This window comes from Megachile rotundata, chromosome 11 (genome assembly GCF_050947335.1).
Source record: "Megachile rotundata isolate GNS110a chromosome 11, iyMegRotu1, whole genome shotgun sequence".
In the NCBI taxonomy this organism is placed as follows: Eukaryota; Metazoa; Arthropoda; class Insecta; order Hymenoptera; family Megachilidae; genus Megachile; species Megachile rotundata.
The window spans coordinates 14,430,941-14,444,588 of NC_134993.1; the positions used below are offsets into that span (position 1 = coordinate 14,430,941).

At 42.9% G+C, this 13,648-nt stretch overlaps 1 protein-coding gene across 4 annotated transcripts in view; it reads right to left on the bottom strand.

Moving 5' to 3' along the window:
• Positions 1-13,648, bottom strand: part of LOC100876498 (uncharacterized) — a 118,565-nt gene that overhangs the window by 63,967 nt on the left and 40,950 nt on the right. For all 4 annotated transcript variants that reach the window (XM_076536937.1, XM_076536936.1, XM_012298984.2 and 1 more), the window contains one exon: positions 9,046-9,211. In XM_076536937.1, coding sequence (XP_076393052.1) covers positions 9,046-9,052 — 7 coding nt within the window. In that variant the 5' untranslated portion in view covers positions 9,053-9,211. The remainder of the gene's footprint in view (positions 1-9,045; positions 9,212-13,648) is intronic.

Genomic DNA, 13,648 nt, shown 5'->3' on the forward strand with positions numbered 1-13,648 from the left:
ACACAGGATGAGGCACTCAAAACCACCTTAATAACTCAACAGCTATACTGATACTATCAGGGCAAAATTATTTTGAATCACCCTATACAACCCATAGTGCTTCAGGAACACAACCCTTTAACAATGATATCTTTTGAAGCAAGCTATACTAATTGCACGTGTCTCCTGTTTACTCTGTAAGCGCAATTTAAATGGTTTGTCCAACTATGTCGGAGCTTACTTATCGCAGGAATTTAATTAAGCAGATATTGATTGACTAAGCACCCCGACAAAATCGAGGAATTTCGTGATACCGTGCTGACATTCTATTAAGATAGCAGGAATATGTTATGTCACAAAATTCATGAAAAATCGATTCGACGAAAGTCACCCTGTACGCAAACGTTAGACGTCTAACGATCTGCGAGTGTGACTCTATGATTTACAGCGAGGGGGGTTAAGATAAAGCAGCGAGGGTGTTCTGGAGGTAGACGGAATAAATCTGGCTCGTAATGGCTTAATGCGGCCAGCCACGCCATCTTATTAACGATCGTCGACGGCGTTATTGCCTCTTAGATTAGTTAGCGAAATTCGTGACTGCATTTTACTCTTGCCGATCGGTGCGATGGACGTCGAATTAGTTGAAAATTAGATTAGGGATCTCTCTGGAGTTACCCTTGCCAGTTGAGTCATTCGTAGCTAGTTTATTATTCGTGCAACATTAAGACAAAAGGAAAATAGTTGGGTACAAGAGAAAGACTATGAAATTGTAGGCTGATTTGCAATCGAGTGGATGAAGAATTAGTAGTAATACATCATCTTTGTGATATAAACTTAGATTCTTATTTGCGAAAGTTTTCGGTCACCCTTTAGAACCGACTTCGAACTGCAAAACCTTTCAGTCTTCGTCTAATCAACGTTTAATTTCTCCGAACGTACTAATCGATAAAAAGGGAAAAAGTCGATCAAAGGAAACGAATGCTGAATGAGTCGTTTTTTTAGTTCCGAGGGACGGAGATTCCGATCGAAGTTAATAGAGGAACGAAACGGATAAATAAACGAACAAATGGAAGGAGAAAAGGAATCCGTCTGGCGGTTGGCCACGGCTCAAAGGTTTGCCCTCGTATGCCGGGAGGGATGCAAAATGCTCGAACCCCCTCGTTTCAATGCTACGCTCCTGGACAGGGCCGAGACGTTATTCCCCAAAGCAGCTTGGAATCCCTTTGAGTCACGATGAGTCGCAGTTCCTGGCTCTAACTGCTAAAACGGCCAGCCTCGCTGAAAATCGACCTCTTTTTTCTCCTCGGAACTTCTGAAACTGTTTGTTAGGCTCTACGAACTTTCCGACTATCTCTATTTTTACCCTTACTGTTCACAAATTTACGCAGAGATATAACAATAGTTTAATTAACGGAACAATCAGAGTTCTGCACGCTTTTTGTCTGGACTCGTTATTCAAACAACGCGGTTGCTCTCGGAAGTTCGACAACTCGAGCACCGCTTCAAGACTTTGACAACCTCAAAGAGTAAGGAACAAGCGACACTAGGAAACCTAGAGAGAAACCGAAGCGAAGTGCGCATGCGCGGTGTACAATATGGCGGTCGAAAAGTCTACCAGTAATTTGTAATATTTAATTACTATTCTCTGTAAATGTTAAAACGATCTCTACCGCAAATGTTAAAATTCTATCCCTACTACTGAGGAGATCCCCCTCGAAATCAGTGAAGAATGACACACGATCAGTCGCCGAAACGACGAGGATCGAATATCGGTGAGACACATACAAGCAAAGTAAAAGATTGCAACTTTCTTATTTCTTACTATTTTTCATGAAACTTTTACTGTCGTATTTGTCTAGTTTTCCCGATTAAAACGACACCAAACACGATATAATTACGTTAACAATTGCGTGTGTAACGAGTGATTCAAGTTTTTAACATAAAAGAGGACGGCGAATGGAAAAGAAAGAGAGGCAGAAGGTTGAAGCGTTCGGCAAACACGAAAGACTCGTGCGTGTTCTGTCTTTTAAATTAAAAAATCAAAATTCTTTATTTTTGCTTTCTCGTCAATGGAACTTTTACCATCTTTGTCTCGTTTTTCTGATTAAAATGACACCAAACACGGTACGATTACGATCGTAATTACTTATGTAACAAGCCATAAAAGTTTCGGGCTTTCACACTTACGGCAAACTTTACATTTACGGCAGAGATACGAATTCCTCCTAACGGCTTGCTGTACAAGTAATTATAATTTTAATTATACCGTGTTTGGTAGCATTTTAATCAGAAAAACGAGACGAATACGATAATCAAAGTTTCATTGACGAAAAAGCAAAAATAAAGAATTTTGATTTTTGAATTTAAAAGACAGAACACGCACGAGTCTTTCACGTTTGCCTCAGTCCCTCTTTGTCTTTTGTGTTGCTGTCTTTTTCTATGTCCGTCTCATTACAAAGAATGTAGTACCCATTCCATAAATGTTACAATCGAGAGCGGCAGTTGTAACGTTTACGAAGAGAATACTGTATTAGAACAACTATTTAACATTTTCTTCAGACACGCACTTTAACTTGAGACTTCATGGTGATCGTCTAATGTAGAATCTTTATGAAGGATCATTATGTGAGAACAACTATTTAACATTTTCTTCAGGCACTCACTTTGACTGTAGACTTCATGGTGATTGTCTAATATAGAATTTTTATGAAGGATCATTATGTAAGAACAATTGTTTAATATTTTCTTCAGGTACTCACTTTGACTGTAGACTTCATGGTGATTGTCTAATGTAGAATTTTTATGAAGGATCATTATGTAAGAACAACTATTTAACATTTCCTTCAGGCACTGACTTTGACTGTAGACTTCATGGTGATTGTCTAATGTAGAATCTTTATGAAGGATCATTATGTAAGAACAATTGTTTAATATTTTCTTCAGGTACTCACTTTGACTGTAGACTTCATGGTGATTGTCTAATGTAGAGTCTTTATGAAGGATCATTATATAAGAACAACTATTTAACATTTCCTTCAGACACTGACTTTGACTGTAGACTTCATGGTGATTGTCTAATGTAGAATCTTTATAAAGGATCATTATGTAAGAACAACTATTAAGCATTTTCTTCAGACACTGACTTTGACTGTAGACTTCATGGTGATTGTCTAATGTAGAGTCTTTATAAAGGATCATTATGAGGGAACAACTATTTAACATTTTCTTCAGGCACTCTTTTTGACTGTTGACTTCATGGTGATTGTCTAATGTAGAATCTTTATGAAGGATCATTATATGAGAACAACTATTTAACATTTCCTTCAGGCACTCACTTTAATTTCAGACTTCATGGTGATTGTCTAATGTAGAATCTTTATGAAGGATCATTATGTGAGAACAACTATTTAACATTTCCTTCAGGCACTCACTTTGACTGTAGACTTCATGGTGATTGTCTAATGTAGAGTCGATATGAAGGATCATTATATAAGAACAACTATTTAACATTTCCTTCAGGCACTCACTTTAATTTTAGACTTCATGATGATTGTCTAATGTAGAGTCTTTATGAAGGATTCTCCACCTTTCAAATAATTTTAGATAATGTTACGATTCGGAAAGCGGTTGTCTACCATTGAACGTGCCAGATTGCACTGTTGCACGATATCTCGAAGTGGTTCAACCGCAAACCCTCGATGCACCACGATCGGAAAACAAGTAACAAGGAGGAGAACAAGTATCGACGACAATTGAAAGAGCGTAGAAAAGGCTAAACAACGTCCAGAGATTTCGTAAGCAAGCGAACGTAGGACAGGCCATTTCATTGAAAGCTCCTGGTAGAAAGTCGATGAGACACGAGTTTCCAGCTTTCTGCGTTAAAACGTGTCGAGACCGGGTGAAACACGGAAGGGGTTACGAAAGGGCTGTAAGGGGAGGAAGATAAAAGGCAGCGGATCGAGGTAAAGAATCGACAAGAAAAGGAAGGGTCGATGAACGGAGAGAAGAAACAAGAAGGGGTGGAGGGAAAAGAAGACAACGGAATTGCAAAGGGGGCGCAGAAAGAATGGGAAAAGTTAAGGAACGGAACGATTCGTCCGAGAAAAAGGGAGTTTCGGTCTCTTTAAATCGTCCTCGCGAATTCGACCATTCATCCCTCCTCGACCACCCTCCTGTTTGTTCGACCACGACGAAAGCAATAAATACAAGAACTCGCCAACTCGGATTCTAAGAACTTCCACCTTAATTCCACCCCTCTTTCTTCACCTTCCATTTTTTCTTCCACACACCTGCGTTTCTTTTAACGTTCTTGCGTACATAATTTCGACTAGAAAGTCCAAGAAATGTGAGGCACGTAATGATGCAAATTATTCGAAGAGGTAAATTGTTGGGACACTAGAATAATTACGAAGCGGTTGCTATAAGGTTTTTCATTTTCTGTATCGTTGGACTGCATTATAAATCCACATGTAAAAGTGAAGACTACGGTGATTATGGTTAATGAAGGTTTGCTCTGTAAGAGCAGAGATCATACAGATATCCTCGGACGAGGACAAAGTTAATAAAATTGTCAGAACTTAATGCTTCTACAATAATAATCTAATAGACCACCTCTCGATGTGATAATCTGTCTCTCAATATAATAGTTCACCCCTTAATGTAATAATCTATCTTTTAATACAGAGTGTCTCACAACTAGCGTTCCTGAAATGAGGGCTCGTAAACCGTAAAGGTACACGAAGTAATTTGTTGTTTTAATCTTCGTAGCCATTAAAATTGAATGCAACGTGAAAACTCTGTTATTAAATAGAAAGAAGTCAAAATAGTTAATTCCGAGCGTAAAACTCTTTTTAAAAAACAATTTTGATGAGCCACAGTGTAGGCAGCGTTCCAAAAGCAAGCTAACGACCAACCTAAAAGCGTTCAACCCCCGTGCAGTCGTTTACCGTCGAAAACTGGACGTTTCGCGAAAAGCAGCCCTCCCCTGGATCCTCCGTGACCACGGCCATTAGTGAACTTGAAATTGAGCCGTTTTACGCTGATGCGAGGGTCGAAAACTGCTGAAAGACGAACGGGATACAAACTCGGCTCGGGGTGAAATCGGGAAACATTCCAACGAAGTCCGATACGTTTGAAGCATGTATCGGCAGTTTTATTTGCCTTTCAATTAACTTTTATTATTGCAACCCTCGGATTTTTAGGTTGATTAATGACTCTGTTCTGTAGGGGCTATTCAGGGTAAGGGAGGGGCAAAGAGTCTCGTTACGAAGCGTCGTTAACAATGGAGGTCAGGTTAATTTGAGCGCAGTAAAATAGAATCGGTGAAAATAAATAAAAATTTGTTCGTGCCGTTGTCGCAATACTTAAGAGAATTATAAAGCAACCCTCGAGAAAGTATTTCTGTTATCGAAAAGGTAGCCAAGTGGGTTAAGAATTGACCGGAGAGAACGTTACAGAAAAGGAAGGGCGAGAAAAGCGGGGTTGGCTGAAAAACGGCAGCCACGACTGCGTCAGTCGAAAACGATCGAGTTCGGCCAGCCTCTGCGGCTGTGCCGAGCTATGACGCAATCCGAGTGTACGGTATAGTATAGGGGTGCACAATGGCCCGTATCTGGGTCGTGGTGTCAGTGCTACCCCTTGCTACGCCCGCCAGGGGGCTGCAGCCCTGATTCTGCAACCCCAGTGTGCCTGGAAAATCGCTGCGATATCCAGCAGCAGGCCGGTGAGCAACCCTTGCGCTGACCTATTCTTCCCGGACCGAGTCTTCGTTCTTTCTTATCGCTCCAACCCCTTGCCGACCAAGAATAAACCGTTTTTCAGACCTGGGACACCGTTCGAGCTGAGCTTGATTGGTAGATGCTTGGGGATTAGCTTTCTTTTTTCTTTTTACGAGTATGACTTTTCTCCGCCGGATCGATTCGGGCTGGATTAAGATCCCCTGGATTTTGCTGCATTTAGCAAAGTAGTTTAATAATTTCATCAAAGTTGGATTATTTCGTGTAACTGCATTTCGACTGATAACTGTTTATTTTGTTGGGAGTAAAATCCTTGTAAATACCAGTTTGATCCTTGGTAATTAATTTCGAAGCGCTCGAATTGGAGAGCGAATTTTCGAGACGAAAGTCAGGTTCACGTTAGCGCAGTCAAGGCTAAACTGAACCTTTAAGACGATCGATCCGAAACGCTTAAGGTCCCATCGGTCAAAGGAATTTCCCTCGACAGTTTCCACCTTCTGTTTTCCTTTCTCAGCCGCTTCGCCCGCCTCTAATTGTTCCGATAAATTCAATAACCGACTAGTTTCCCGAGGCTTTGAATACGTCCAAGTAAAACCAGAAACTCAAAAACGCACCCCTTTAATCAACCCTGCCTTCGCAGTTTGCTCGCAATTTCTTCTGCAAACTCCGCTATATCTCTGACTCGGGTAAGTGACGCGAGGTCTAATTTTCAAGGCTAACACGGTGGTGGAAAATAAAAAACCTCGCCTCCGGCTAGATCCGAAAGGGAAAAAGGAAGAGTAACGGGCAATTGTTTCGCAACTATCACAGCGGCGTGTAGAGAATAAAAGGAGAAAGATTAAAAAAATATAGGGGGAAAGGAGGTCACGAATGGGGCGAGAAAAAGGGCGTCGAACACGTATCCTGAAATTACGTTTCCAACGATTTTCGCGACCCAGATCGACCGACCACGCAGATTGCTTGCACGCAACTCCGTCCGTTGTTCCACATTTTCGCTGACACCGATTCCGCGCGAATTCGAAAGAAAACCGCTCCTCTTCCCGTGAAAACGTTACAGAGTACGGTAAACATTCGAGGCACGAGTGCTTCTGAACGACTGGACTTGTTTTGATCGATTTTTACTGAAATTAGAACTTTTTGGGGTTGGTCGACGCTGATGTTAAACGTTGGAGACAAGTTTTTATGAGGTACGGAAATTAATTTCTATTTTGGCGAGGTTGAGTTAGGACGCACTTGTGACGCACTGTTGATGACTCATGCACTTCTGACGCACCGATGACGCACTCTGGGTGGCTCTCTGACGCACCGATGACGCACTCTTGATGGATCTCTAAAGCACCCATGACGCATTCTTGATGGATCTCTGACGCACCCATGACGCACCCATGGTGGATCTCTGACGCACCAATGACGCACCCTTGATGGATCTCTAACGCACCCATGATGCATTTTTGGTGGATCTCTGACGCACCAATGACGCACCCTTGATGGATCTCTGACGCACCTATGACGCACCCTTGATGGATCTCTGACGCACCTACGACGCACCCTTGATAGATCTAACGCACCCATGACGCACTCTTGGTGGATCTGACGCACCCTTGATGGATCTCTGACGCACCCATGACGCACCCTTGATGGATCTCTGACGCACCTATGACGCACCCTTGATAGATCTAACGCACCCATGACGCACTCTTGGTAGATCTGACGCACCCTTGATGGATCTGACGCGCCCATGACGCACCCATGACGCATTCTTGATGGATCTCTGACGCACCCATGACGCACCCTTGATAAATCTAACGCACCCATGACGCATTCTTGGTGGATCTCTGACGCACCCATGACACACTCTTGGTGGATCTCTGACGCACCGATGACGCACCCTTGATGAATCTCTGACGCACCCGTGACGCACTCTTGACGTATTTCTGATGCACCCATGACGCTCTCGAGATGCAATTGTGACGCATCCATGACGCACTCTCAATGGTCTTATGACGCACCCTTGACGCACTCATGACACTCGAGATGAAGTCGTCTCGCACTCGTAACGTATCATTGACGCACCTCTAACGCACCCCTGATAGAATCTTGACGCACCCTTGGCGCACTCCAGATGCAATTTTGACGCATCCAGGACGCACTCTCCATGGTCTTGTGACGCACCCTTGACGCACTCATGACACTCGAGATGAAGTCGTCTCGCACTCGTGACGCATCTCTGACGCACCTCTAACGCACCCTTGATACAACCTTGACGCACCCTTGACGCACTCACGATTCATTCATGACGCACCCTTGATACAACACTATGGCATCATTGACGCACTCACGATGCATTCATGACGCACCTATGACGCAGCTCTGACACAACCCTGATGCACCATTGACGCACTCACGATGCATTCATGACGCACCCCTGATACAACACTGACGCATCATTGACGCACTCACGATATATTCGTGATGCACCTATGACGCACCCTTGACACAACCCTGACGCACCCTTGACGCACTTAAAATGCATTCGTGACGCACCTATAACGCACCCCTGTCACAACCCTGACACATCCTTGACGCACCAACGAAGCATTCTGACGCACAAGTGAGACCTCGTGACGCACGCGTGACGCACTGTTTTAATCCTCCAGTGATTAGTTAGTTATGATGCTCCTTCACAAATGAGTCATAGTGCAAGGTTTTAAAATAGTTACTATGGCAAATCGTGGAAAAATAGTGTTACAAGTATCTAAACTGCACGAAAGCTGCTTTACGAAGGTATTACTTGAAAACTACCTACGGAAATAGTTGGAGAAAATAACTGAACTGTGAGAAGGTACTTTATGGAGGTGTAATGGGACGTACTATGTTAAAGTAATGTTAGGAACAACAGGGAACTGTACGAAGGAACTTTTATGGGAAGATATGGATTTTGAACCTCGACTTCCGATCCGTAACCGCGTATCGTTTAAAAAACATCGCATACGCGAATACGCTGATTCAAACGATGCAAGAAAACGTTTCCCTAGAGATAAACCGTCGCGACTGTTTCCCCGGAAAATCTCAATTTACTTTGAAACGATATCCCCGATAAACTCGACCCAAATATTCCTTTTGCCTCCACAGTTCGAGTATGTAGGTCGACCGATTAAAAGATAACGCGATGGCTACTCGAACGAGATAAAGGACCGATAATGTTCTTAACGGGTAGATTAACGGTATGATATATTTAATTGGAATTAAGTCGAGAAACACGCATTTTATAAGCTCCGAAGGTTGAAGATTCTAGTTAATCGAAAGTAGGTTGAACATTCAAAGGACTCACCCTTCATGCCGAGTACTTGCACTCTCCTCCGGTCGAGAGGACACTTTCTGGGCTTGCTTGCTTCCTCCGCGTTGCAAACGCTATCGATACTCGAGAAACGGCTCGATAGTTTCGGATCACTCGATCTACCTCGATCAGGAATACACGCAGGAACATACAACACTCCCTGCAACAAACGGGTACGGGTCAGAGCTGTTTGCTTCTTTAAAATCAAAAATAGGTCTATAAAGTGCAAACTCGTGTTAACTCCTTAACTCACAATTTTTTAGACAGTCATATACAAGCTTAGACATTATTGCTATAATGTAAAGGCAAGTCAGAAAAGTAAGTACTCAGCGATTTTTAATTGTGAGGATACTTAGAACTGAACTTAAAATTCAATTACAATGTTAACACGAGACTGGTGCATCACATATGAACTGTACGTCACATATGAGCTTGTGTGTCACATATGAAGTGGTGCGTCACATATGAACTGGTACGTCATGTATGAAGTGGTGCATCACATATGAACTGGTGTATTACATATGAACTAGTGTGTCATATATGAACTGGTACGTCACATATGAACTGGTACGTCACATATGAATTGATGCATCACATATGAAACTGGTACGTCACATATGAACTGATGCATCACATATGAAGTGGTGCATTACACATGAACTGGTGTGTCATATATGAACTGGTACGTCACACATGAACTGGTACGTCACATATGAACTGATGCATCACATATGAAGTGGTGCATTACATATGAACTGGTGTGTCATATATGAACTGGTACGTCACACATGAACTGGTACGTCACATATGAACTGATGCATCACATATGAAGTGGTGCATTACATATGAACTGGGGTGTCATATACAAACTGGTACGTCACATATGAACTGGTACGTCACATATGAACTGATGCATCACATATGAACTGGTACGTCACATATGAACTGATGCATCACATAAGAAGTGGTGCATTACATATGAACTGATGCATCACATATGAACTGGTACGTCACATATGAAATGATGTGTCACATATGAACTGATGCATCCCATATGAACTGGTGTATCACATATGAACTGGTACGTCACATATGAACTGGTACGTCACATATGAACTGGTACGTCACATATGAACTGATGCATCACATATGAAGTAGTGCATCACATATCAACTAGTGTATCACATATGAACTGGTACGTCACATATGAACTGATGCATCACATATGAAGTGGTGCATTTCAAATGAACTGGTGTGTCACATATGAACTGGTACGTCACATATGAACTGATGAATCACATATGAAGTGGTGCATCACACATGAACTGGTGTGTCATATAGGAACTGGTACGTCACACATGAACTGGTACGTCACATATGAACTGATGCATCACATATGAAGTGGTGCATTACATATGAACTGGGGTGTCATATACAAACTGGTACGTCGCATATGAAACTGGTACGTCACATATGAACTGATGCATCACATATGAAGTGGTGCATTTCAAATGAACTGGTGTGTCACATATGAACTGGTACGTCACATATGAACTGATGCATCACATATGAATTGGTGTGTCATATATGAACTGGTACGTCACATATGAACTGATGCATCACATATGAAGTGGTGCATCACATATGAACTGGTGCGTCATATATGAACCGGTATATCACATATGAACACTAGTGTGCGTCACCAGCGTCACACTATTGTAGAGCAAGATATACATGTAAATTAAATTGTTCACGCAGCAAGATTTAATTCGACATAGCCCGACCAATTCACCCCTAATCTCCCTCCAAAAAACTACATGCTTATCCAACGATCAGATTTATTTCAACTAACGATCCTCCCATCGACGTCCCTATCAAAAGAAATCCCAATTCCCGTTGATTTGTCTGGAGCTAGCGTTTCTTGCGCACAAAAGCTCCGTCCCTTCGAGATGCCATTGTTGCCTGCCTAGAAGCTCTCTAATGATTCAGGATTACCGTCAGCCCACTCGTGAAATGCTTGTCTAACGACCAGACCCCGAGATCCCCTTCACCGAGTCCACGTGTCGTTCTTAACCCCTATCTCTACCATTCCATGTCCCGCTACTTCAAACCTACCATTGTTTCCATAGCATTAATAACGACAACGATAATTAACAGGCGGATGAGTATCACTGTGTAATTCGAATTGAGCTGTCAAGAATCGAGTTACTTGTGGACGAGTAACACTTGGGGTAGGTCTGAATTTCGGTATGGAATCAGCGTTTCGCCTACGGTTACATTTGCTTAGGTTCCAGTTAACACGAGATTACATAGGCCTATATTGCCGGGGGTTAATATGGGCGGTATTTGTACATGTTGTTTGTCTAATCTGGCATTTGGATGTGCGGATTTGAGGATGCGTTTCGGGATTTGGGGATGTGGGGATTTGGGGATGTGGGGATTTGGGGATGTGGGGATTTGGGGATATGGGGATTTGGGGATCTGGGGATTCGGGGACGTGTGGAGTTGGGGATATGTGGATTTAGGGACATGTGGAGTTGGGGACGTGTGGAGTTGGGGACGTGTGGAGTTGGGGACGTGTGGAGTTGGGGACGTGTGGATTTGGAGACGTGTGGATATGGGGACGTGTGGAATTGGGGACGTGTGGAATTAGGGACGTGTGGATATGGGGACGTGTGGAATTGGGGACGTGTGGAATTAGGGACGTGTGGAATTGGGGACGTGTGGAAGTGGGGACGTGTGGATTTGGGGACGTGTGGAATTGGGGACGTGTGGATTTGGGGACATGTGGAATTGGGGACGTGTGGAATTGGGGATGTGTGGATTTGGGGACATGTGGAATTGGGGATGTGTGGAATTGGGGACATGTGGAATTGGGAATGTGTGGATTTAAGGACGTGTGGAATTGGGGACGTGTGGAAGTGGGGACGTGTGGATTTGGGGATGTGTGGATTTAGGGACGTGTGGAATTGGGGACGTGTGGAAGTGGGGACGTGTGGATTTGAGGATGTGTGGATTAGGACATGTGTGGATTTGGGAATATATGGATTTGGGGAGTGCATAGACTTGTGCAGAACCCTAAGACAGCAACACAGTGACATTATCAACAAACATAAACAACACCATCGAAATACGAGTTAACGAATCCTAGCGTTCGATTAATTCTATCCCGAACGCGAACTCATTCAATTACCCTGTATATCCGAGAGCAGGTTGTAGCGGTGCGAAAAGAGCAAAGACCAGGAAAAGCGAGCCGCCGTCCTCTGGAAATGTGCCGGCGTTATCGTTTCCGTCCTCATAACGTCCCGCGCTTGAGAGCTTATCGCGCTTTATCAGCAACGATCCGCTTGCAACGCGGAACTATCCTCTCGCTTTCGATCCTCTGCCTATCTCCTCCTTTTTTCCTCTCTCTTTTATCTCTGTCGGTCGATTCTTGCCCGACTCGCATTTGGTACGGTTATTCTTCTGTCTGGCAGATCGAAACACGCGTTATTCTCGCAAAAGCAGCGGCTGAGACCCGCTGCCACGTGTCGAGCACCGTTACGGGGTCTCCCGGATTAACTGACGGGTTTGGAACCGAAAAATGGAACGCAAACTTGGAGAACTTTTGGACGCGCTTGTCTACAGCTGATAGAGCGTTTCATTTTTTTTCTGCGTTCTCGAAACGGTGCTTCAAAAATCACTGTTGAGGTTTAAGGGTAGAGTTTTGTATTCTGTAATTTTCCATATATTATCAAACTTTTATTATTTCTTACTTTTTTGTTTATTATTATTATTTAAATCAGAGGATAATTGTATGAAGTGCGTTAGGAGTGTGTCACAAATGCGTCATGAGTGCGTCACGAATGTGTCAGTTGCTTGAAGACTGCGTCATGAGTGCGTCACGAATGCGTCAGTTGTATCAAGAATGCGTCATGAGTGCGTCACGAATGCGTCAGTTGTATCAAGAATGCGTCATGAGTGCGTCACGAATGCGTCAGTTGCATCAAGAGTGCGCCAAGAGTGCGTCATGAGTGCGTCACGAGTGCCTCACGGATGCGTCAGTTGCATCAAGAGTGCGTCACGAGTGCGTCACGAATAACCACGTAATCTAACAGTTCGAATTTCAAGAATTCATCACAGCACATCTCAAAGAGGTTAAACTTGAATAAATTCATTCCAAAAAATATGAAATATTTGTCCAAACTTAAAAGTTCATCGAGAGCAGTACACGAAGGGGTAGTTTTAACGTTTAACAAATTTATTTCGGGAAGTATTAAATATTTGTTGGAACTTCAAAAATTCATCCAACAGCAGTACACCTTGAAAGGGTAGTTTTAATAAATTTATTTCGAATACTAAACTTTTGAAGCTTGAAAATTTCATCGAATAAGCACTACACTTTGAAGGTCCTCAATAAATTTTGAAGAATAAACATTTATTTGAAGTTGAAAAATTGAACGAAGGACCCGTAATAATTTATTTGGAGGTGTAAACTTTGTCTCCTTTTCCCCTTTAATTGACAGTCGATAAATATGAAACTCTAAGAGCCGTAACATAGGGTGAGGGGTCTAAATGATTCATGGAGCCATCGAAAAGTTTTCGACAACACCCAACA